Source organism: Phycodurus eques, chromosome 22 (assembly GCF_024500275.1).
Source record: "Phycodurus eques isolate BA_2022a chromosome 22, UOR_Pequ_1.1, whole genome shotgun sequence".
Taxonomy (NCBI): Eukaryota; Metazoa; Chordata; class Actinopteri; order Syngnathiformes; family Syngnathidae; genus Phycodurus; species Phycodurus eques.
In genome coordinates, this window is record NC_084546.1 from 3,188,371 (window position 1) to 3,214,454 (window position 26,084).

Here is a 26,084-nt window from a genome sequence, read left to right on the forward strand (position 1 = left end):
ACGTCCCCTTGAAGCAGTTTTTTGTTTCCATAGTTGACTCGCAAATACGCCAGCTTTGGAGGGAGTATGACAGGCAAAACGATGCCTGTTTAGTGTAAATGCCATTTTCTTTTTTAGTTTCCCATATGTTATGCTATCTATTGTCAAACTCCTACCAATAAAACCCACACATAACTTTCTGGAACTCCCAAGTAGAAAAACACTGGAGCGTGACTAAATAGGAGGGTCAACATTCAAGCCAAAGAACAATGCAAACGTGAGCATCTATGCTTAAAAAAGGCCACCTGCAAGGTTAAGCAGGGTTGCCGACGGTACATTAACCCCAACGCCTCACCTTGTCATGGAGGCTCGAGCGAGTTTGAGTCGGGCGTGGCTCCCATTGGTTGGCCGAGGAAAAGTGATTTACAGGAAATCGGGCCGGCTTCCTCGCGCCTGGCTTGTATTCACGCATAAAGGGCGTTGGTAAACATACATGCATACAAACACGCATGCCAGCGACCTTGGGAACTATGGGGTCCGATGTGACGCGAGGCCGTGCGTGGTAACAAAACATATCCGCCGCACAATGGTTCAACTTGAGCTGTAAAAATGGAAGCCGTGCATTATGTTAGCAGGACGCAATTGGGTGAACACATTCATGCTGTGATTTCCCAGATACAGTTGAGCAAAAGTGGAACTAGCTAGCGTGACGCTTAAACAGGGAAACCATTTTCAGGCATTCGTAACTAACTTATAGCTCAATTTCGCAAAGACTGGAAACCTAAAGGAACTGAAATGACAAAGGCCGACTCAATACAATAGTCAGGTCAAGCCGTAATGGAAATTTACCAGAACAGGTTGCTATACGAGTTCCCGATAATATTTTGAGTGAAGCAGCATGTGGCTCATTATCCAAGGTTATTTTGTACAATTGTACGCTTGTGATCAGGAGGCGGCTTGTGTTTAATAGTGTTAATCAGAAGACCTTGTACATACTGCACTTGTGTTTGCTCTGTACAATTTGCCTAAACTAAAAAAAAGTTGGAGGGTCAAAGTGAGGCTGCCACCGTGACACACATGCCCCTCCAATCTCCTTGAGAGTGGAAACGTAATTATAGGAGCACACTTCCAGAAGGCCTTGGTGGGATAAGCACCACCCGGTTGCAGTTACTTAAAGGTTATGCATTATGCATTAAAGCCGCAATGGGTGGATGGATGGATGGATGGCGGGGTGGGTAGATGGTGAAAGGGACCCGAGGAGAAGTGGTCGTAGAAAAGACGAGATGCTCCCCTCTCTTTCATATCACGGTCAGCAGATGTTCTCGCCAACAACCCCCGGCTTACACGGCTAATATGACCCCTACCACCACCAGCAGCAAACAGTTCCTCCCGCATACAAGAATTCATACAACAAATTGAAGGCTCAGAGACAACCTGAGGCGATCACAACTTGCTACACATTCTAAATTGACACAAATTGATCCACTCTGGCGTGTTGGTGGGCTTTTGGGAGTGTGAGCAGCTATTCTTACAGGCATTTGACTGGTGGAATGTGTGTGTACGCCAAAAGGGGCATGGCATTACCATGGAAACAGGACACGTTGCTGCATATGTAACTGGGGCAACGGGCGCACACAAACACCTGTGACGCCGTCCTCAAGAACGCCACACCAACAAGACTGGTATGCAAAACCAGGCACACAACACCGGAGATAAATTGCTTCGGATATGGCGCATTGTGTTAACTGGGCCGAAAAAAAAGTCAGAAATAAAAATAAAATATCGCTAGCTAAGCCAGTGCGTACCTAAGGTTAGTACCCTCTCCTACACAAACAAATGATTGATGGTTACGTCCATTGTTGGATGTGTCCTCTGACGATGGATTTAAGGATTAAGTGCCCTTTTAAAGGATAATTAAGACCTTTATTTTAGAAAATCATTCTTAAAAAGGTTATCCCTGGACAACCGTTTTTATTTTTTCTGTTCTTAATGACATCAACGTCACTAAAGATCTTAAATGTAAAGACTGAAAGACATTTGTCTTCCTTGTTTGGGATGAGTGTGCTTTCAGTATTTTTTTTTCATTCCAAACACTTAACTTTCCTGTAATCCCAAATGTTTTACGCAAGCGCCATGGAGCACTGATGTCACTAAGGGGGCACATTTTACCTCTCTTACCTTGCATTTGGTATACTGCACTTAATTATTTTTTGGGGTACTTTTGGCTTCATCCGTCAGCACACACACAATTGCCGAGGGAATTTGTTCTTGATTACCACTACCATTTGCTCAGCTTGATTCTCAGTTTATACTGGTGAGCCACCAGATGACATCTTTTTGTCTACCCGTGTCTGTCTTACCCAACGGATGCCAAGCAGAGTGTGAGTCGGTCCCTCAACAGACGTGCCCACCTGGATGAAGATTAGCTGCGAGCCTGAAGTGGATCCATTGTTCGGGAGAGAGCGTTCTCTTGGATTTGAGTGATTAAGAAAGAGGACTACCTCAATGCTACTGTGTGCAAGTATGCAATTCAAGGGCCATAAATCAACTTTTTAATTAACAGGGCAATCTTGCTCCCAGGTTGCCGTGGTGTTGCCATGACAACAGCCTTTCCAGGGTGCCGTTATCTGGCTCTCGTTCACTCTCACTTCGTTTTTTTTTTTTTGTGCGAGGACGACTCCTGATCATTTTTCTTTCTGATCACACCTTCAGCGGAGAAATGGGAGGCAAAAACAAGGGAAGGGAGACGATGAGGCTGGGATTAGCGGGACGGCGCCCTCGAGGTTAATACAGATCTGGCGGTGGAAAGAGAAGTGGATGAGGACATAACAACGGGGATGCAATTGGTTGAAAACGAAACCGCATCAGATGTTCAGAACTTGGAATTGCTTCCGTCACCTGGAGTGGTTTTGCCTGTGTGAGAACTGCAAAGTTTTGGCGCCAAGACTCAGCCAACCATTTGTAAAGCCAGACTGCAGTTGGGGGGGGGTCCACACAGCTCGGATGCCAACTGAAATAGGGAACAAAGACTCTATTGCCGGAAATTGGCCAGTTTTGGCCTTATTTCTAAGAGCTTTTCATGCCAGTGGTCTACACACCAATGTAGTGTTTGATCCGAGTAACGGTTATGATGAGTGGTCTTTAAAAAAACATGGACAAAAACTGAAGAAAAACAAGAACAGGGCAGACTGTTAGAGGAAGAGTAGGATTTTTGGAATTGAAGAGATGATAAGGGTCGGTTTATGTAACCATCACTCCCTAAGGCTCGGGGGCGAGAGGAAGAGAATATCTGTAAAATGCACCAAAACGTGCGCGCGCGCACATACACACACACACACACACACACACACACACACACACGCGCACTGCAAAGTGTTCTCTTCTCTTTCTGGAGACTTAGTGTTTTTTAGCAGTCCATCCAGCCCAGGAGCCGGAACAAAGTGAAAGTAGACTGACCTAAATATGAAAGGACATTTGAGGAGGGGGGAAAAAAAAGTCCCTCCAACACAGATGATCTCTGGGAATTGTTGCTTGAAGGTCCGAGATGACATTCACATGTTGAAAGGACAACCTTCAGGCTTCCAATCAATCGCACATACTAATCTTTCCCTTGTTGTTCTGCAAAGTTGACAGGCCCTGGAACAAGCACCCATCCATTCTCTATTAGGGTGTCTGCTTCATGCGGCCATCTTACATTTTAACGAGGTCACTCTACGATGATCCCTGAGGTTTTTGTACCACAGCCCCAACCAAGTGTTAATGAAGCGGTCAGTTTCAGGGGCGAAAAAACCCTCACTGATTAATACTCGGCGGACGTCTTTCGATTTGGGCTCAGTAAAATGTGTGAGGCAGGCACTTCTCCCAATTAGGGTTTAATTCACTTGAGCGACTGCTCATATCAAAAGCAAAGAGGACAGGACAAGAGATGCAAAAAAACGGCATGTCAGAAGGGGTAAGCTTGTTGAGCTGAGTTTAAATTTCATGTTTTATGAGTCATCAAACTTAAAAATATTTTTAAATAAATGTAGCGTCGACCAGCTGTCTAGTATATGGGTCAGTTTGTAGTGGACAAAAACTGTAGGAAAAGTTCACTTACGAAGGACCCGGGGAACATGATAGTAAGTCTGTTTTTTTATTCCAATTCTCAGTTTTTAACTCTGATTGACACACCTACCAAATTTCATCATGCCAAGCAAAAGTGACTTCGGCGACTGAATTTTAACAACTTCACAAGGCGCCAAGCCAATTTTGGGGCTTCAAACCCGGTAATTTTTTTTTAGAAGGGAAAAGCCCTCAACAGTGAAGAAACTGAGCAATTTCAAGAGGGCCCCAATGAATCGATACACTTTACATTCACTTCACACTAACCCTAACCCATGTGAGGCGAATGACGAGGATAAATAAGGGGGGGGGGGTGTAAAACTTGGGAGTCAGTCTGAAAGTAAGATCATGTCGAGTCACGGAGAAAACGATTACTGTGGAAAGGAGAAAAAATGAGGTGCATTGTGGAAGAGGGGGACGATCGACTGCGAGGAGGTAATAAAGACAACTGAGGAGGTGCGAGCATGCCTCCGCTGCCCCTAAGAACCTACCTGGAAAGTGGACGATGAGCCACTTAGCATTCCAACAAGGTCCAGAACCAATGATTTCAAGAAATAGGCCGAGGTTTGAGGATGATCACCGGCCTTGAGAGCATTTTGAAAGTGGTGCCATCCAGAAGCAAATGCTTAACATTCTATTAGAATGAGAAAGGAGAAGGAGGGTTTTTTTCCCCCCAACTCACATGGAAAAGAGTTAACTATAGCTGCTAGCAGGCACACTAAAAATGTCAGTCTGTGTAAATGTCCAACTTGTCTGGAGAACAAACCTGCTGCTCAAATGTCTTTTTTTCCTGTGTGTTAAACAAGACCGATTAGAGAAGACAACCGCAGCCTCAACGGGTCGATGGTGAAAATATGAAATGCCAGTATTCCCATACATCCTCATATCGCTTCCAAAATTGGACGTGAGGAAGTGTTCGCCAATCAAGCACATGGACTTTCACCATCAACAAAGTCCCATTAAATAAAAATGCTCAATAAAACGTAATGTCCCAACTGAGAGAAGTGAAAAAATTATATTGGACTGGGAGCACTGACAAGTAGTAAGCATTTATAGCCCCTCATTGATATTATAATTACAATTTATTACACATAGTTGATCATCAGGAGAAATTATACCTTCATGGCCTCATATACTAACTTTTACACAAAGACAAGACCAGTTTGGCTTCACATTGGTCTAATAAACCAGGGCCCAGTTGTTCAAACGTAATCTGATCGAATTTTGCATAATGGATGGGATCAATTATTGAAAATGGGTTGTTCCAGTTAGCAAACTGAGTGGGGGAAAAAAAAGTCTCCCAGGGGATACAATCAGTGAACCTGCTTTCCCGAAGTGTATGCCCTTCACACTCACCTTTATCAGAAGAGATGGGGGTGGAATTGTGGCCCAAAAGGAATAGGCGAGCGTTTAAGACTTCTGTATTTTTCCAATGCAGAGGGTGGTGAGGCCCGGCATTTGTTTATTGGCCATAATGCAAAGCTGTGTGTCATCTGGCATTCTGTCCTCTGGTGCTCTTTCACCTCCCTTATTCTTCTACATCCCCAGTGCAGAGGGGGCGATAAGGGCTTGAGGCATTTCCGCACTAATGAACCATCGGCAGCCGCAAATCTGCCCAGGAGGACCTCTGCAAAGAAGTCAGCGCAAAAGGCCAAGGACACGCCGGTGATGAATATGATGCAAAGGAGACAGCGATATCACGAGTGTCCTCAGGAAGATATGGAGTGTTGGAAAACAAGACCCCTTCCGTGTGTTCCTGGGAATGCTTCTCTCCGTGGCTGGATGCAGTTTGCATATGACACAGTCCAAGTCAGCGTGTAATTCAGCAACTTGTACGCATGCATAATTTAGCCGGGCACAAGGTAAAGGGTGCTGCCTCACCCTGCGCACCTCCCTGCAGGTCATATTCCCCTTGATCACAGCGACCGCCCCTGGATGGCACTTGGCAGGTGATTGCCACGTGAGCACGCGATGGCAAAAGGGGTGGGGGGGGCACAGTGCCGACACACTTGCCGACGTGGGGGAGAAAGAGGATAAATACGTGGAGAAGAGGAGGGAGCGAGGGTACACACATCACTGCGCCCCGCTGATCTGCTTCTCTGTCTTCCTGTCACCGCCCCGGGGCGCCCAGGGTCCGGACATGCCTTCTACAAGGGAGTGGCGGCCCCCCCCCAGAGAACATCCGCACATGCTCCGACTGGCTTTGAGTAAGCAGGAAAGCGACAGCTCGAGTGGTGTGTGCGCTGGAAATCATATTATGTAATCCATATGAAAAAGCCTCTGTCAGCTTTTTGTTTTTGTGTGGTCAGTGGCTCATTTTGTCAAAACATGACACACACGCAAAAGACATTACGGCACAGTAAATGCACACACTGCTTAAACGTAAAGACTCAATGCCGACTGCATGCCGGGATTTCCAGAGCCCTCGCTCTGCGTCTTTTTCCGGAGAGGTCTAACACGGGTCACCTCGCTCATTGTGACCACCCTGCGGGCAGTGATGTCCCCCTTCCCGCGATCCTGCCATCCTTCTCGCTCGGCCCCGCAAAAAGCCTGCAACCTCCATCTTGCGAAGTCAAATGTTCACAGGGCAACTGTATTACCATTCCCAGAATAAGGATGGATTGGAACCATATCGTTTTATTCACCCACGGAAAAATATGATGATTCATGATTTCAGCGGCAACGTATGACCAAAATGACTCTAAAATGGACATTTCAAAGAAAATGGCAGACATCCTGTGCCTCTTCTAGCATGGGTCCATGAGATTTTTTTGTAGGTCTCTTCATGATGGATGCACCTGCAAAATTTCATGTTGCCAAGTTAACCAGGCTACGTGGGCTGAATTTTCAAACTTTTCTTCAATTTTACTGCATGCTCGGCCCTAATAATCTAATCTCAGCAGGCCGAACAGTAACATAGCTCAAGCAACTCGGATATAAATCCCCTTCATTTGTGCGTGACTGACCAGAGAATGCCAGTGTTATTATTCCTTCCACTCTAACAAAAAAGAAGAGTCGAGCGGGACAGAGGAAAAGATTGCAACCCTGAAAGCATTTCTGTGGCTCCGGGGCATATAGAAGCAGTGAGCGTGGTATTAATGGAAAAGACACTGTCATCCGTGGAAACCGAACAAGGCGACTTGTATGAGATTCTCCATGGACTGTTTACCTTCTCGACGCCACAAACACAGGGCAAATCATTGTCGAACGAGTCAAGGTAAAACACCGAGCTAACCAGAAGCCACCCGAGCGAGAGATACTGTAGTGCGCCGCGGCTAAACCTAAAACGAGAGAGACACACGAGCCTATTAGTGCCAGTCAAAGGGCCAATTATCCTGATTCCTGCTAAACCAGGTGTGTGATCTCAACAGTATGAAAATGTGCTAAGCGAGCTTTGTGTCATAGATGTTGAGCGTAGCCGGAAAGACTTTGACCCTGCATTGAGGTCAGAAACGCGAGGTCAGATCAGGCAAGACTGGAAAAGCATTCTCTACAAGGGACGAGTCAGTTTAGTAGGTATTTTATTTGACCTATGGTATATGGCCTCTACTGACCAACTGCAATGACGCTTGTTGATGATTTTAACCAGCTGGGCTGGTTAAAAAAAAAACAAAACAAAACAGTGCATCCATGTCGAACAGTCACCCATCATGGCTAACTTGTCATGCACAAGTTGTGGCTGGCTCGCTATAGCGGTTAAACGCTGTCCGACCACAGCTCCTCTCAGCCACTCATCGTTGCCTCCATGGCGGCAAATAAGATACACTTCTGACGAGTACCGTTTTCACGAAAGGAAAACGAGGAGTAGCTGCATGCAACACACTGAGCAACAGGAGAAGACGGAGAAGCTATGCTAACCGCTAAGCTAACATGAAATATGAAATTTAGAGCAGCAAAACACAGCGAAGATTAACCATCAACATTAACCATCAACAGCAAATGAGCAGGGAAGTTAAGTATATGGCGAGAAAAAGAAAATGACACGTACACAGTAGGCACAGATAGCACGTTGAAAATCGGAAATAAATCGGAACGTCACTGCATACGTCAGCCAGGAGAAGGAGTCTTTAAGGTCAAAAGTATATGAATATATATATAGTATATTATTAATATCAGTTTCAATTTAGAATTTTTATATCTGTACAATATGTTCTCAGTTACAATTATATCTGTTTTTGTATTTAATTTATCAATTTAGCTTTGCAAAGGGACCGGATAACCCATTCAGAAACACTTCTATTATAAATTTTACATTGAAGTTTATATTGTGATATATACAGTTATCACGAAAGGAATCAATTTAAACCGTGATATGAATTTTAGTCCATCTCGCCCAGTTCGACGTCCAACTTTGTGGCAATACTCAAGACTTTTGGACCACAAAGGTGTTAAATTATAGAGAGTTAATGACATCTTTCATGTTCTAAAAGTCAGTTTTGCAACCCTGGACTGCGTCCAAAAAAGCAGGCTGAAAAGTACCACCAAAGACATGTTACCATGCTCAATGTCAAAACAAGGGTGCTTCAAGTGCTCTGGCAGCGGGCATTGATGGATGGCTCAAGTATGGGGAGAGGCAGCGGCACGCTGGATCCAAGGTTTATGATTCCTGAAAAGATGACAGAAAATACACTCTGACCACAACACGAGGGAAGCCTCCTGTGGGATCCAAACAGTGCAAGGGGCACGGCGCAAAGCATTAATCCAGTTAATAGGAATGGATTCAAAGATGATTAGTCTGAGCGGGACAGAAATAAAAAGCGAGCATAAGGATGTGAGAACATTGAATAGATGAAAAGAAAGCGCGTGGAGCTCCGTGAAGAGGACGGAGGGGAATGGGTCAAAGGCATAGTGATGAAAAGACGAGTGTCCTGTGACATGAAATATCTTCAACGCGGGCTGTCATATCCTCTTTTGCTCCCTTTTCTTCCTCCTCCTCGGCTCTCTCCTCTCTTCCAAGTCCTCCGTTGGCCCAATGGAGTGTGTGTTAATCTCCTTCAAGGTTGGGTAATTACAGCAGAAAAAGCCCTTGCTCAACAGAAAGTGCATTCAGATTATTATTGAAGGGGGGCCCCTATGTTGATTCACCTATTCATAATTAGGACACTCCAATTTCCTTCCTCTGGCCGCTTTACTTTAATTAGATTGCTTTGCTTTCGAGCCAACAGAGGCTGCAATATTGATGCAACAAAACAGTATCAAAGGGCTTGACTGTGTGGGAGAGCACAGGTTAAACCTGTCATTACACAAACTAAACAATGTCTCATCGAGAGTAAAAGTTCCTTATCACCAAAAGTAAGTTGCCTATTGCTGCTGCTGTTTTGTTAATGTTTTTTTTTTTTTTTTTTTTTTGCTGAATACAATGCTACTGGCTATTCTTGCTGCACATCTGCATACTGCCGCTGTCTGGGTGAAACCCGGCATGTCCGAATATGGTCAATTTTAGTTCATTTTTCACAAATCGGTATAACATGCCGTCTGTTCTTTTTATTCATTATTCACCAATTTAAAGCCTTGAAAGCGGATAACAAATCTATTAACACTCTTGTACAACTGACCTGTCTGAGAACTGTTGAAAAACTCCGTGTTGCTGCGACATTGAAAAGTCTGGATGTTTTTGAGACAAAGAGCAAAAATAGTTCGGTGACAATAGTATATTCTTTACACATTATTAGAGTTGTATGGTTTTAACCCACTGCTGATATATAGACTTGTCACGGACACATTTTTGCTGCATACATTGCTCTTCCTAAGCACTCAAATTTGTAAGAGCCATGAGTGACAAAGGAGTTTAATAGGCGCAAATTAATCTGCACGCACTTACCTTCGGGGCTGACCAGTTCCTTCTGCACCGAAGCAATACAGTGATACATTTTGAACAAAAGAAGCTTACTCAAATGTATCTCTGAACTTTGTACACTTATTGTCTAAAAAACATCCAGCCTTTCAATATTCAGGCGACATAATGCCGCATGGCTCCTGCAGAGTGAGGGAAGAGGCTGGATTTGTTCAATGCTTCAAGACTCTTCATGATGCTGCTCACATCCACATATATATATTTACTGTAAAAACTATTTCCCCATTGCCATGGCTTTGTCTATTCAAATCGATTCTATTCTATTGTTTAGTCCTAAAGCAACAGTCTCATCCACAAACAAACCCAGTGGCGCTCAACTTAAATCTTGTGTTGTGTGAAGAGCTTTCTTTGTACTGGCTTTGGGGCGATGGCTATCCCAAATAAATTTTGAGCTGACACCCGAGAAATTCAAATATGCTGAGCCCTCCTCTTTGGAAGGCTTCATTTGGAGCACAATCACTTTGTCCCACTGGTCTAATTGTAGTAAAATCGCATTCACTTAACCAAACTAAGCAGTTTTGGGTTCTGGATGCTGTTGCGGCGAACCTCGATCCCCCCCCCCCCCCTCATTGTTGTGCTAATTCCCCGCTGGACGGCCAAGTTTTCATTAATGCATCTGTGTCTACATTTCACTACGACAACCTAGTTTTCTCGCAGGGAAGCCTGACACAGCATGTCCTCTACAGCCACAGCCGGAGGGATGCAGAAAAGAGACGTGATAAAGAGGAACGGAGACAGGAAGCCATGCAAGCTGCTATATGCAAGACAAAAAGACAAGCCGCGACTGCAAACAAGGATATAAAAGCAAAGATCTCAGCTCCCCCCACCCCCCCACCACCCCACGAGGTCTCCCTGGGTTAATTAACCCACCAAGAGTCCCATGTCAGCTGCCTGGGAGTTGCAAACTATGCATTAACACAACACATCCTCCGCCGCGCACACAACAAAGAACTCAGGCCGGGCTCGGACTGCGCGACATCAAACAAGATCACCGTCTGTCTGGCTCGCTGCTCTCAGGTTAGCTCAAGTCACAGAGCTGGCGGTAAAAGTCAATCCGGCTCGACTCGGCCGAGGCGGACGGCGGTCGGGTGTTGTCATCAGAGGTGTCGCAGACGAGCTTTCCTGCGGCGGCAAGATTTACGGTGGCAGCGGCTGCATCTGGCAGGATTTTTTTCTCCCCCCATTATTATTTGAAGGGCAAAGGTTCAGCTGGGAGAACGACAAATGGAAGTCCCGAGAAGACTGCGACCAGGTTGTTGTTAACTAGAACAAAGTTACCATTGCCAAGTTGGAGAAATGTCCAAATTTTTAACCATCCACCATATTCAAATGATACAAGAGAAAAGAAAGACCAGTGGAAGTGCCAATAAGACTGCAACCAGGTTCTTGTTAACTTACTGTAGCCAAGTTTGATGTTTAACATGACACATCTGCTGGAGAAATAATATTACATAATACAACTATATGAATTACACTATATAATATAGAGTGTAAACACTATACATAAGTCAGCCTCGTTAGCTTAGCCACGGAGAACAACTGGCGTATCAGGATTCTCCTGTGCCTTTCAGACAGAACTCGTCCAAGCGAGGCAATGTCACGTCCGTAGTGTGCATTCCCACGGCTGCTGCGGCATACCGCAGTGCAGCCGAAGGAAAGGAAGTGCAGGGGAAGTAACTCACGGGCGTTAGACTTCACACTCTGGTCGCGGCTTCCCGTTATACGCGTCATATTACGTCGGAATCCAGAAAATAGGTGGGTCGACTTCAAACCCCCTATCCTGCAACGGTACCTTACAGACAAACACAAAGCCAACTTAGATGGCTAATGTGAAAGGGGTGTACAGCGGTTTTAAAAAGTCAACGTTTCAAGCCGCTTAAGCCTTCCATTAGCAGTTTGAGCTGTTCTTTTTTTTTTTTTTATATATATTTTTGTGGAGTTGCCAGTGTAGGCAAAGTGCCACAACCCCTGCCCCTTCAATTGTTCGTGCGAGGAGTCAGTGAGCCTGAAGACCTTAACCCTTGTCTAAAAAGTCGTCTCTTTTGGGAATTTGTAGCAGCTTGTTTTTTCCAATACATTTGTTACATTTGTATGATCGCCACCCAACAATCTTCCACAAATTCAAGGTAACGTTAATATACAGTATGGTACTATTATGCTGTCTTGAAATTGTTTGCAACCAGCCATGAGACTTGGCATGTCTACAACAGGAGTAATAAATACTAGAGATTCACTACCAAGGCAGGTAACTTACTAACGTAACTATAGAGCATGTTCAATTCAAAGTTATTTACCCAAACATTAAAAAATAATACATTTTAGAGCTCTAATTGGAATACCATGATTCCGTGAAAATGCAATATTCTTGCTCACGATCATAGTGACAAAATATGATAATGGACCATGCCTACATACGACAAGGTGATCCCATCGCTTAATTCGGAGCCCATATTTACCTCTGTAAGTTTACATTTTTGGAAATTGAACCAAACAAAAAACAAAAACAAACAAACAAACAAAAAAGGAACCTTATTGAAAATGTCTAAAGTGTAAAATGCAATTCTCTGTGTTGGACTGTGATTGGCCAGTCTGGGGTTCTCTGGTGTGGCCTTATGGATAACTAAGTGTCGCAAAGGAGTGCACTCCTGTCTAAAATGGCACCCACCTTCTCCTTCCTCAGCCGGCACGCCTCCTCGGCCGACACCAGCGTTTTGTAATAGTTGCTGCGCTCAGCTGTGAAGTGGACCTTGGACAGGGCATTCTCCACCAGCGCCACAGAGAGGTTGACGCCTTCAATGTGCAGCCAGCCGATGAAGTTGCCGGCTTTGTCCATGCTCTCCACTTCCACCTCCACCTGGAACCCAAAGAAAGAAAGACATTGTAAGGGATCTATATCGCGGATTAGGTTAGAGGTGTCATTACAACAAATGAAGTGCAGATGCTATCTCTGAGGAGTTGGCAGTGTTCTTCACTGCAGTTCTCCATTGATTCTTTGAGCTAACATAGATTTTCCATGCTGCTTTGTCTTCACCACAATAAACCTTTTGTCCGGAACAAGTGCTTCTATTTGCGGTTCAACGCATAGCTGACGAGCAGTGCTAAATTAGCGTTACCTATGCATTTTCTGCAACGCATCTCCTCCGCAATTAGCTACTTGCAACTCATAAGAAAATTTGTGGCTATTCAGACTAATGATCTATTCATTTGCTTTCGACCACTCATGGGAGAATGATTGAAAACACAGGGAGTGGGGGGGGTTGTTTTAGCCCAAGTCAGCGAGAAAACGAGAGGGCAGGTGCGCCGGCAAGATAGGAAGCAGAGTCCAACGATTAGGAGCGCCGCCGCTTAATGCCGTGGCCACGGGGGAAATCTGCCAAGAATTAAGTTTGTAAACTGCTCTGCCTCATCCGCTGCTCAAGCTCAAAAAGAAAAAAAAAAAAAAAAAAAAAAAAAAAAAAAGAAAAAAAAGCTTATTTAACGCTGGCTTAATCTGAGACGGCAAACTGACAGCGTGGCCATTTCATCCAGGAATTTTCTGATCCAGGTGAGATAAACTCAACAAACGTCAAAGAATTTAAAGCGTACTCAAACCTTTATCTACCTATGAATATTTCTGTACTTGCCCTCCACTATGTAGACTCTTTAGCACTCTGGGTACAGTAGCAGTTACATAACTAGGCCATTAGGACAGAACTCATCCACAGAGCACCGTCGAATGTCAAACGGGGGAAGCGGTCGAAGGCGAGAAAAGGTTACCGACAAATGGCTAAGGGATGGAGGGAGAATACGCAGAGAAAATTACTAGTAGTCTTATTTTATTACATTCAACCAAGTAGCCTAGCATAGGCATCAAACAGACTGCGAGGGGACGATTAATTAATTCGTGTGCATTTTACACACAAAAAAGGTTTCTTTTTAGTTCATCTTGCCTTTTAATAGCTTTAGAAATCTAATGGCGAGAAAGGCACGTGGCGGCCTAGAAACTGCTTTGACTGGAGCCCAGATGGCTCCCTGTAGAGGGCCTCCATCGAGCCAAGATGTCTCCCGTCGGAACGCAAATGGGCTCCGGTAATCTCATAAATGCCGGGATTGTGTCGACACGGCGGATGGAAATGAGGCGACGGGGGGAAAAAAGAAACCAGAAACCACACAAAGTTTTAAGTGTGTGTGTGTATGTGTGTGCGCACGCGGACGCTTGTAGTCATTCCCGAGCACAACAGGAGCCCCAAGGTCATCGCTTAAAACGACGGCTGATTTAATTCACTTAACTCTTTGGAAGTGAATGAAAATAAAAGAAGTGAATGAATGAATAAATAAATAAATAAACTGCAGTGGCTGACACCTTGTCAGAGCCAAAAGTTGCACTAAAACAAATTGAAAGCATGCAGTTTCATTTCAGAAATTGGCATTGTTCACCAACAAAGAGAGTTGCCTTGAGAGTGGTGCCGATTTTCTGCTTCGACTTGCAAGCGCAGACTTAAGATACAAGCGCTATAAGGTGGCATCAAACTCAACCCATTTAACAATAAGCAGCATTTTGGCAGACAGATGAATAATTCTTCAAAAAAGAGGATTCAAGCTGTTCAATGGCACTCTCAGTTGAAGTTTACTGTCAAACTAAACGTAAAGCCCAGAAAATTACAAGTTTGGTATTTAAAACAACCAAACAACTTTGCCTTCGGAACGCCTTGGCAAGCTGAATGCTAACACATAATGCAAAACACCATAGACAGGCTAATGGTTAGCATTAATAGTCGATGTTATAACCATTTAACAATGGCTATTTGAACACACACGGCAGAGCAACACAGCTAGACAGACAATATAACAATACTCACAGGCATATTTTCTTTATCATCTGCGAAATACAACCAATATTATTGCACCTTACCGAGTCACTGAGAGTAACGGTGACTCTTGTGCGTTTGTCTGTAGGACTGCATTATAATGTCCACCCGGTGGCCAAGGCGGGCACATCAGAAGTAGCAGCACAATTAATTGAACTTAAGCATTAAATCCTGATACACAAACTGATTACTTCTTAAAATTTTATGGATTATGCTATTACGCTATATTTCGATAAAGTACAATATTATGGAGTGCTACTTTCCTTAATAAAAAACACTTTTTTTTGGGAGAGATCAGCACTTGCCTTTCATACCCACCAGTGTGTGTGAAGTAATTTTCCCTCTAAACGGACATACAGTGCAGGCTTCTGTTAAATGAGACATTTTTAGCCCATCAGCGGCACGCGCCATCACACCCTTGATCAGATTTCAACCAAAATCAATATCTTGTAAAGGTGTCGCTTGCTGGGAGGAGATAATTAATCAAAGCTCAGCCGCAAACAAAATCAAACTGAGACTACGGATGAGTGTGGGTGGAGTAAAATCAATGAATGGCCGACCCTGAACGCGAAATAAATAATGAACGAAAGAAATTTGTGTATTTGAGGAAATAACTAATTTAATTTAGCCCTGCCGAGCTGTGTGGGGCTCATTTGGGCAAATTCACGAATTGGAGTTTGCTAAAGTACGAGCCAAAATGGATGCTTAAAACCAAAATGGCTGACTTCTTGGGACTTATTCGTGCTTCCTTTTCTGAACGAAATATACGACGCATTTCGTGTTGATCGGTGAAACTGATGTGATTTATTTATGTATTTATTTATTTTGAGTTGAGTGCTGCTCAGTCAATTATTATACCTCGAAATGATACCGGAAAAGGTAAGTCGGTCCGAGCAGAGGTCTACCAAAAGAAATGCAAAATAAAAAAAAATAAATCACCTGTGACCTATACAGTACATGAATGAATCAAACAAACTGGCATTGATCGCTGAATGGCACTGACCGGGAATGGATGTCAAGTCTGTGTTAATGGAGCTTATAATTCAAGAAAAAAAATGACTGTGGAGAAATGAGGTGTGTTCAGAGTTTGCTATTTTGTTAGTGCCTAAGAAATGTTCCATGCATCACTGTCAGAGAGCTGAGATGCCGTCTAAAGTCAAACGGGCTGGGTTGCCCGGGATGCCCGCCATTAAACGCGTCTGATGCCCATTAATGATTTTTTCTTTTCATCAGTGTGTAACGGATGTGTTCCAATCTGACAAATCGGTGGAACGAGGGAAACTCAGAGCGTGGACAGGATAAGTCAGGTAGACATCCAGGGACACTCATGAATTTGATATTTTTACCCATTCAAAATCTTCGCGATCAATTCATGCTTTATGCCCCACAATATGGATAAAACTTCAATCAAAATTGGGAATAGCACCTACCTACCTATCAACTACCATGATTTTGCCTGCCAGTGAGCAAACACCAAAGGAAACATAAGCAAAACATCGATGGAAGCACCTGGGGGTCTTTGTGATGCCAAATGACCTGTGTGATCTTAATTTTCAGACCCTCCTCCTCCCTTCGCCAAAGCAAAATGACTAAAAGACATCATAGGAGGCGGCTGCTGAGATCAGTGACAAAGACTAATGGGAGACCCTTGGCAATATAATGACCAGCGAGATTCAACATCATTTAATCTCTGACCCGTCTGATCAATACAGTGTATTTTTTGAGGGGGGCAGTTCATGACCTGAATCTCCATTTGCAAAAGCTTAAAGTAACACTTTCTCCACCGTCACTGTTATTAACACAGATTAAAAGCAAAAAAAAGGTACAACGGATAGAAGGGGAAAAAAAAAAATCGAGGAAGGGGGAAAGCATTTGTCAGCAATCTAAATCATACTAAATCTGTTTGAAAATTACTTTATGGATCCTTCGCTGGATGAAATGAAACTAATGAACCGAAGCGACTGCTTTGGGCCTGAACAGCCTGGTTATTAAAATCAATAACAGCAATAACTACAATCCTCATTTTTTTTCTCTTTTTCTTTTGAAGGGTGGCGACACAGCACGCCGGTCGATGACTATTGAGCTACATTTGGAATAATACCAATATCAAATAATTTCCTTTAATTGGGTGGCTTCAGGTTGAGGAAATAAACAGGAACTGGGCTGTGGTTGACTGAAGACTACTGGTACTGTGACATTTTTAGGCGTTTGCATTAATGTTGGGTTGCTGACTTTTTTTTTTTTTTTTTTTTTTAATTTAAAATGTATTAAAAATAAAAATGCCCTCTTTTTGCGATTCATAATAATACTGGAAACAATGACACTTTTGGTCACTATAAGCCACAATTAAGCTGTCCGAGAATTGACATGCGGTGACAGAACATTGACCAGAGTTCACATTCAAGACTAAACACGCGTTACCTTTCCTGCTTTGTCAAAGCTGCGGCTGTAAGTATTCATATCAACTACAAGAGCTTCGGTTTCTGCGCTCAGGCTCCACTTGCTGCCGCTCTACGAATCAAATTAAGATTTCATAATGGAATTTAAAATATTCATGACTCGGTGGCCGCCGTGACAGAATTGCGCCTAAGATAGTCCGATCATACGTTGCGGCGGACGTGGCATATTAAACCAAGCTCGATGGGATTACAAGCAAACAGTCTGGAAAATGTCCGTAAAGTTGCTGGTTATTCAGTCTTTAGTGACCACAGGGGAGAGAAAATGGAGAAACAAGGGAAGGGGGGATTGCAGGACAATCATGGCAAGGCCGTAATCATTTGATTCCGCCTTCTTTCCTCTATCCCCTTTCACCAGTCGACGCAGCAAATGGCATCGCCAGCGCGTGTCACTCAAAGAGCCATTTCTGTCCTCCCGGACTGTCTGTGCTGACAGATTGAGAGAATGAGGCAGACGGTCGTGCGAGAGAGCAGAGACAGAGGCATTTTTCAACGTGGCTTTTTGTCAATTTATGTGCGCTTGTCAAAAGCGGAGAGAGATTCGCTCGGGCTGCACAGTTGAAGTTTTAGAAGAGGGGGGAAAAGTGTCAGAGGCGAGCTCGTGAAGAGGCACTATGTGATGCTGCACGCAGCACAAATCTGAGTGCATTAGATTTGTAGTCAAGGTAGACCTGTTTTAGACTTGGGGTGGGAATAACACAGTCACTATATGGTTTGCAATATTTTGTCAACAATAACTGTAATAATGCGATGCAGTACAACACCTATTTATCTGGGAAGTGAAACATGCCACTTTGCACACAAAGCAAACATAATTGGAATAAATGATCACAAACACGAATTAAAAAGACAACTCTTAGTGTTTTTATAATGATTAAAATGTTTACCATTGTCAGGATTATCACAAAGCATGTTGTATTATTAGGCTGTTAGTTGTAAATTAAAATTAACAGAGTGGCATCAAATCTGTATAGATACTTTATCTTGAGGGTTAACTCCAATCTTTTGTCTCACTCCGATTTCAGAGTTAAGGCAAATGAGTTACAAGACATGAGGTGAGGGACGGTACAGGTTACAGTCCGTACCTTAGTTTTCGGGCCATGGTCTGGTATATATTTGGCATAAAAAGATTTTTTTTTCCACCCGCTCAAAATTATCTCTATTTTTCTTGTAGTATAAACTAGGTAGAGCAAATTCAAACATACAAAAATGTAAACAAAAAAAAACAGTACTTGTGTAACAGCTGGACTAAGCGTGGGTCGACTGATCATGCATGAACCCCACTCTACAGGTCACGTCCTTGGGCTGCACTTCGGGCGCAGTTACAACTGTCAGTCATTGAACGGGCACCATGACGGATGGCACCATAAAATAAATAAACCTGCTAAAACAACAACAGGTGCTCAGGCCAAGATGAAAATGATCCGATTGCAGTCGTGTGTGTGGGGGCAGATGTTGCTGTGTCATTCCTGCTTAGCAGCCGCCAAGTAAATAGAGTTAGTCTGTTGCTAGACAACAAATTACAATTGGGTGGCAAATATGATTTCACCTCTAGTTGCCTTTTCTCTCGCCTGCGGCCGGGCCCCAAGTCTTTTTATGAATCAGTTCATGTGGCATCAGATGTGAGAGCCCAAATTAAATTGGACGCCGGCCTAAAATGTGTGTGTGTTCTCGTCTTTTCCAATGAATTTCACCCATCACAACAGAGCGCTATAAAAGAGGAGTGTCTGCGCCGTCAGAAAGGCTTCAAAATCAGTGCTTTATTAGCAGTCTGTTACTGGGGGTATAGTCGGGAACGTCAAACCATCACAAACCATCGTAAAAAGATCAAGTGGGTTCACATTTTTTGGTAGGAGTCTTTGGAAAGGCTTTGTTTTTGTCCTCATTTGCCCTCATCTTCACGCCCTACATGAGCGCCATAATCCAGATGCCGCTAATCAGTGTTAACTTGGAGAGGACATGAAGGATTAACGCTGGCAGAGGGCAACAGGACAGAAGACAGAGAAGGACAACCGAAAAGCGGAAAATAGAGCAAAAAACTTGGTCATTTGTTGTAGTGACACCACATGTAAATGAAATTAAAGGAACACTATCGACATGATCTGACTTCCCCATGTGGTTTAATGTGATTTTTGTGAACAATGGGTGCTAACAAGCTTTTTTTTTTATTTCTTTTTTTTAAATTAATTTTAATTTTGTCTTTCTGGGCACTGAATCAAGATAGAGGAGGATAATAGCTAGATAAACAAAGCATTGAAGATTGCAGAGCACCTGCACTCAAAAGGTAGATGTAATTAAATGATCTGCATCTGTTTGTATCACTGATTACGCTTGATTCATTTGGCAGACGCGTTTCAACGCCATCATTCAATAAGATATGACTATTGTGGTTATCAATTTGATGGATAGAACTCTCTTGAAAACAGGCAACAGATTCAATTACTCCCATTGGAGCCAAAGGCAAAAGCAGACACCCTAGTAGAGTGCTATGCAGTTACAAGCTTACAATAATTTGCTGCCTGTACTTCCTGCTCCAATACCCAACACGGCACCTTTTTAGAAAGCCAATCTTTTTGCCCACAGGCTGTTATCTCGTGGCGTTTTCCGCTCGACGCTCAAATGTGGCTTCCTCCAAACAAACTCAGGTGTCTGAGCAGCCTCTATTGTTTTATTTTAACAAACCGTACGACGGCCATAGAAGAACTCGCATCCCTGTAAACAAGTCGGACTGCCAAGTCATCCGCAGACAAAAAGACACACATTTAAATGCACGTCCGCACAGTTTCACTCTCGAGAGGGCTTTATTTCAAGTTTGGGGGGGTGGAGAAATTACTTTTATGGTCACAACCAAAACAACTGCCCTCTCGTCCCCCCAAAAAACAGCAATAAAGTGGACATCACCCGACAGACAGGTCATCCATCAATTTTAGCTGCTTACTTTTTTTATATTCAAACTTGCAGAAGCACTAACCACCCAGCAAACATGATGTGGATTGTCGAGTACCTGAAATAACCGCAGTATTCCCGCTTAATATCGTGGCTTCTAGCCTTGTTGCTAGAGTCCATTAACTCGAAGAAAAGTGGGTATCAGTGCAAAAGCTCCACGTAAGGTACAGGAGCAATTTTGCGCTCGATGGCTCCTATTAATGTGTTTCGAATTTGAATAGATTTCAAAGTGAGTAAATGCAGCCTTGATCCTGTGATCAATGTAACAAAAAACCATTGTCTAACATGATTCCCAGTACATGAGCAGTCAATTTGACAGTCATATATTCAAAACAGTACACTAATTCGTTTGCTTGTCTAATTAAACCAAACATTGCCTGTTAATTAAGGCAGTTACAGGGGTTTTAAATGTGTCAAATTAACATTTGCTTATGAGGAACAAAATCAGCAGGGAGAGGAACACTGGGATTATTAAAAACAGTGGCATCAACTTGTGTGGAGTTAAAATCAGCAGAATGAAGGCAAAGTGCTACCTCGTGTACCGTTTTGCACACTGTCAAGAAGACAATACCCATTAACGTTACTAGCAGGATGACTCAATGAGAGTATACAGCGTTATTGCATCTCAACATTTCTGCCAATAAATCTCAAGCGTAGGACGTTTGGTCAAGCTCTGATCTTGTGGAGATGAGTAAATAGATGTTTTGTTTTGTTTTATGGCGCTGCAATTTAGTGTTGTCAAAATGATCCTAAAATGCCAGCTTCAAACAAAAACAGCAAACATTCTGACTTTGGGCATGGCTTCTTGAGACTTTTTTGTGGGTCTACTCATGATGAACAAAGAAACCGATTTTCATGTTACTGAAACTAGCATTGGGGGCTGAATTTAAAAAAAAAAAAAAACCTAGAGGGTGCAACTGAGCCAAAATGGCTGCTTCAAAGCAAAATGGCAGACTTCCAGCATGGCTTTTGAGATTTTCGTGTGGGTCTGCTCATGACAGACAAGTCTTCTACATTTCTTGTTGCTAAGTGAAACTGGGTTCAGGGGCTGAATTTTCAAAAACCAGGCCCGACACCACTACCAAATATAATGTTGACCAGGATTAAATCGTCTTGAAAGTTCAGCATGTGTCTTAAGGCTTGTGCAGCAATAGCTGACACCCTGGCACTCAAGCAGCGTGTATTCACCCACACAAACACATGTTGCTCGGCACACAGGTACTCGGGAGAAGTCAATCGACACCGGACCCCGCCGCTCTCTTTAGCGATGGCGTGGGAGGGCCGCCTGTGATGGAACACGCGGCTGTATTATTGACTTTAATTCAGAAATTGCTGCCTGCTGCTTTTCGTTTCCCTTTCCTCTTCCCACCATAGTCCAGACCGAGTGGGACCCCTGCCACAAGTCTCCCTCCAGATGGGAGACACCTGATTGCACTGCTACAGAAAACACACTCAGGCAGGGAGGCCTTTGAGTTAAAGGTTTGTGTGTGGTGCACTCTCATTACTATTCATTCGCGGTTTCTTGCTGATGTCGGCCTGCACCAACCAGTTGACAGTATCCATCCATAACAGGGACTTTAATGAAGGTATTTAAGAGTTAAGACATGTTTTGTCCTTGTAGGAACAGATGAGTTAGGAGTTTTCTACCCTTGAGTTAAAATGCACACATTCTGAACAATCCACCCATGAGTCAATTTGAAAAAGAAATCCCAACATATCACCTTCACAAGAATGGGAAAGGGAAACAGAGAAAAAAATAAAAAGTTCTGACCTTGGTTAAGGCATAAAAATGGCCATTACTCAGCGACAACATTGGCCAGCTGCGAGGAAATAAACGCAGTGTGTGCCTGCTTTATGTCCACATTTGAGTCTCGTAAATGGGTAATTCTTACACCTGACAACGAGTCATGAGTCCCCTGTTAAACTGAAGGTGACCAATGTGGACCTTACCTTTATTATACTTCAATTGGGAAAGCAGAACGTGAGAATACCAACAAGGAAAGAGAGAGGAAACTGAATTCTTGCTTTGAAAAATCCTTTTAAAATACTGCGAGTGTCAGTCCGTCTCTGAATTTGATTTGATCTGAAAACGTATTAAAACAAACCTCTAACCTGGGAACTGGGATCTTTTGGAGGACCGTTGTGGATTTGGACCATGGAATTATCTAACATTAATTGTGCGGTAATGTATTTGGACAACGTCCCATCGGGGAGTAGTGCAGAGGTTTTGGACAGGGTCTGTAGGAACAAAAAAATATATGTTTCTGGATCTTTAGCCACAAATGGGACATTTTTGATTATTCTATGCTTCACATTTTGTTGGAACAGTTTGGGGACGGCACTTTGGTCAGTTTGTACTCGGCTGCCCTGACCTTAACTCCATCAATCAAACATCTTTGTGAATGGAGCTTTAATTCTGCCGCCGGGTCGGTGGACCGGCCTCGGTCGGACTAATCCTGTGCGACATGAAGAGCTACCAAGATTTCAGGATTAGCGGTTTGTTTGCAACAACACCGCAAAGGTGGCGACTTTTGATAAGCTTTAAAAGGATGTTTGGAGGTCAGCAGGATAACAGTACGGTTTCTATTTAAATGTAACACAATTGAGTTACTGGAGATATGTGATAAAGAATATCGGCATTATCGCAGTTTCCTTTTAAGAGCTTTAAATGGTAGATCAGATTACCTGCAGATATTCAATTTTAAGACTACTTACAATGCTGGGACTCATCTATCAAGGCTGCACGCGCTGAATCGCGGTTAGTGCCTCACATTACATTCGATGAACTGTTTAGGTTTGACCAAGATGAAGACGCCAAAGCAAATGACTTTTTGTATCCTTTGTAGGTACGTAGGAACTCTGTCAGGACGTAGGAGAAGAGGTAGGAGGCAGGGGGTGGATCGCTGCAAAAGATGGCAGCTTATCCGCCGAGTCCAAAAGATTTAGATGCTCCTGGCTGCCATGACTTAGAGTTTTATCTGCATATTGTCTGGCAACAGAGACATCCATTTTCTGCGACCTGCCTGTTAGCAAAGCAGCATTCTGATAAACGCACTTACAGAGATGCACAATGAATTCTAATGTGGCTAAGACAAAAACAACAAAATTTTTTTTTCAAAAGTGGGCTAAAAAGGCACTCGTGTCGTTTTACCCACGCCGATTGGGTTAAGAAGTGCTAACGAAGCAGTGCCTTTTCTTCTGTTTCCAGCTAACACAGAGCTACAGCTAATCCCAGCTCTGGCAGCCACTAAGAACTCAGCTCGACATAATGAAGCCCATTAGTCGAGAGACAATGGCGGCTCGCTAAAGCTCAAGCACTGAACACTGTGGTATGAGAGGGGAAGGAAACATATTTTTGCCTTGAACTGTCATGACCCGATACTGCCGTCATCTGAGAAAGTACACGTATGATGAATGTGTTAATTTAGGACTGACAATATGATAGTACAAAGTAAGATGACAGAATGGAGTTCAAATTTTGTCACACACAGATTATCCAACCTGGCCAGACGGACGCCGCTAATATGCCTATATTGCCCGCAATATTAATCTCTGAAAAAGATGTGTCGTGATTAAACTTGTGTGGTGCTTATGAAATGATATCACAAACAGGAAAGCTGTTTGAACTGCGACTGATGTGTGCGCGTCAGTAATCTCTCGTAGTATTAATTCCTAGAAATGAAGATGAAAACTGGGATGGTCTGTAATCAGGTCTTTTTTTTTTGCCTGAAGGTCAGCATTGAGTTGTGCACGTGTGTTTCAGTGCAGGGGCCTGGAAAAAGAGGTTTAAGATAATATTGAATCAGCGGGCAGTGCAATCAAACACTGGGACATTATAGGCCACTTAAAAGGCCACTCCAGTTCGTCCAAAAATTTCGTAATAGTCCTCAAGACAGGGCCGAATATAGTGCGCCTCGTTTCCGCTTTGAATAAAAACACTCTTTTAGGCATAAACACTCTTTTAGGCATCCAGTTCAAGGCAGGATGATTGCACTGGTCCACTTCTTAGGAATCGCAATACAACCGCCAGACAAACTTTTGCAAATTGCCATTGGAAAAAAAAACTACAGGGGACATGTTGGAAGAAAACAACATAAGATGGATGGTGGTGGTGGTCTAATGTCTTAAGCACTTCATGGAACTGAGGAAGGCAACATGTTTGTTTCGCAATTGCAGGGTCATTCATATCCAGTCATACAGTGAACCGTATGCGGCTCGCCTATGGACTTGCGCTGTGACTCCTTGATCCTGGCAATGACATTACCATTAGTCCTAACATTCAAATTTATATTCCTCTAATCTGATTGTCATTGGTGCTATGGCGCACTGCGGGCTTTTTAATCCAAATGGAAGTAGTGACACGCATACATATGGAAAAAGACACAGGCTGCTGACCTACATGCGACTGGCCGAAGCCCAGATTTGCCAGCCCTCGCCCCAGGGGGTGGTGGGTTGTGTTGGGTACGGTTTGCATACGCCCCCTCGAAAGACGATTGCAGTCAAAGCCACACCAAAGTAGGTCGCGTGATACCCCCAAACCACATCCGGTGCCCTCCAGTTCTAAGGCGGCTCCAGAGAGCCTGGGGGGAGGCAGAGGGCATCGGGGCTGGCATGATGGTGTGAAGGTCCCACGTATCTTACAGCTCATCGGGTCGTCGCCAGTCGGTCGGTCCTGGAGGTAAAGCCTGACAACACTCGTCTCGTCAACATGAGTGTGTGTTTTACTGTGAACATATGGGGGCCCCACTGTGTGACCTCGCTTCATGGCTGCAGTCCACTGTGCGTAGCGTAAAACTAGCACAATCTAAAGCCCGGGAACACCACTCCAAATCCAACAGTTTAGCAGTGTGCAAATATGCCCTGGAATAACACTCCACGTGAACGCCACTGGCTGGGGAAAGGTGATTTTTCCTGGTTTGGCATGTTTTTTTTCTCCACTCTGGGTTGAACTCACACACTGACCCTCAAAGGTTGAGGACCACAAAGTCTTGACAGGCTACAAAGCAGGTTTCATATTCCAATATACTGCAGAGCGGGGAGATATGAGGAGACAGGGAAAGTGGACGGGACGAGGAGTCATTGTGAGGTATGTTCAGGGTCAATGACGCTTTGGACTGGGATGACTCGTTCCAGGTTACCTGCTCACCAAACAGTGGCACACTATGGCTACACAGCACCTTATCAGCAACAATCACATACCAAACTGCACCTTACTAGCCTAGTGTGCCATTTGAGATCTGACCATCAATGAGGAGGTTTCAGTTACACAGTATCACACTAGCTGTCCTGCAAGGGAATTCCTGGTCGGAAAGGAAGCGCTTTACCCTAACGCAGGAAAATCCCCTCTGTATACTCATGTGGCCGCCATGTGCTCCATTGAAGCCCATTGGTATTCAATTGCGGTGAAGTAAAGGAGAAAGTCTGTGGGTGTATAATGCAGGAGCTTGGCTGTGTGCTTGTTGTGCCGGTGGGAATAGTGCACTGCACTACAGGCGCTGTGACCTTTTCTGCCTCCCGTGCTCTCGCTCTCTCTCTCTCTCTCTCCCCCCCCCACTTTCACATGGTTATCCAGTAGCTCGCGCGCGCACACACGCACACACACACACACACACACACACACACACACACACACACACCCACACAAACACACACACCGAGCAGCGCCGTCACAGCTAGCTTTAGCGGCTATCAATTACCCACGAAGCTTCCCAGTTTAATTGACATGGGTCTTGTACAAATCATCGGCAATATTGGAGTAATGGGACAGTAGGGTGCATTTGTTTTAGGCTCCACTGCTGCAAGCGGTGGAAGGTAAAGCATGTCTCGTTTCCTGACAATTGCCTTCCTGAGAGTGACCTTTAATGGCATGTGTGGTTTTGCTCGAGTTGAGGGTTAAAGTCC

General features: G+C 43.9%; 1 protein-coding gene across 1 annotated transcript in view; it reads right to left on the reverse strand.

Moving 5' to 3' along the window:
• The window catches only part of snd1 (staphylococcal nuclease and tudor domain containing 1), a 107,949-nt gene that overhangs the window by 25,804 nt on the left and 56,061 nt on the right, over positions 1–26,084 (reverse strand). Inside the window, exon 17 of the mRNA XM_061667360.1 lies at positions 12,600–12,788. Coding sequence (XP_061523344.1) covers positions 12,600–12,788 — 189 coding nt within the window. The remainder of the gene's footprint in view (positions 1–12,599; positions 12,789–26,084) is intronic.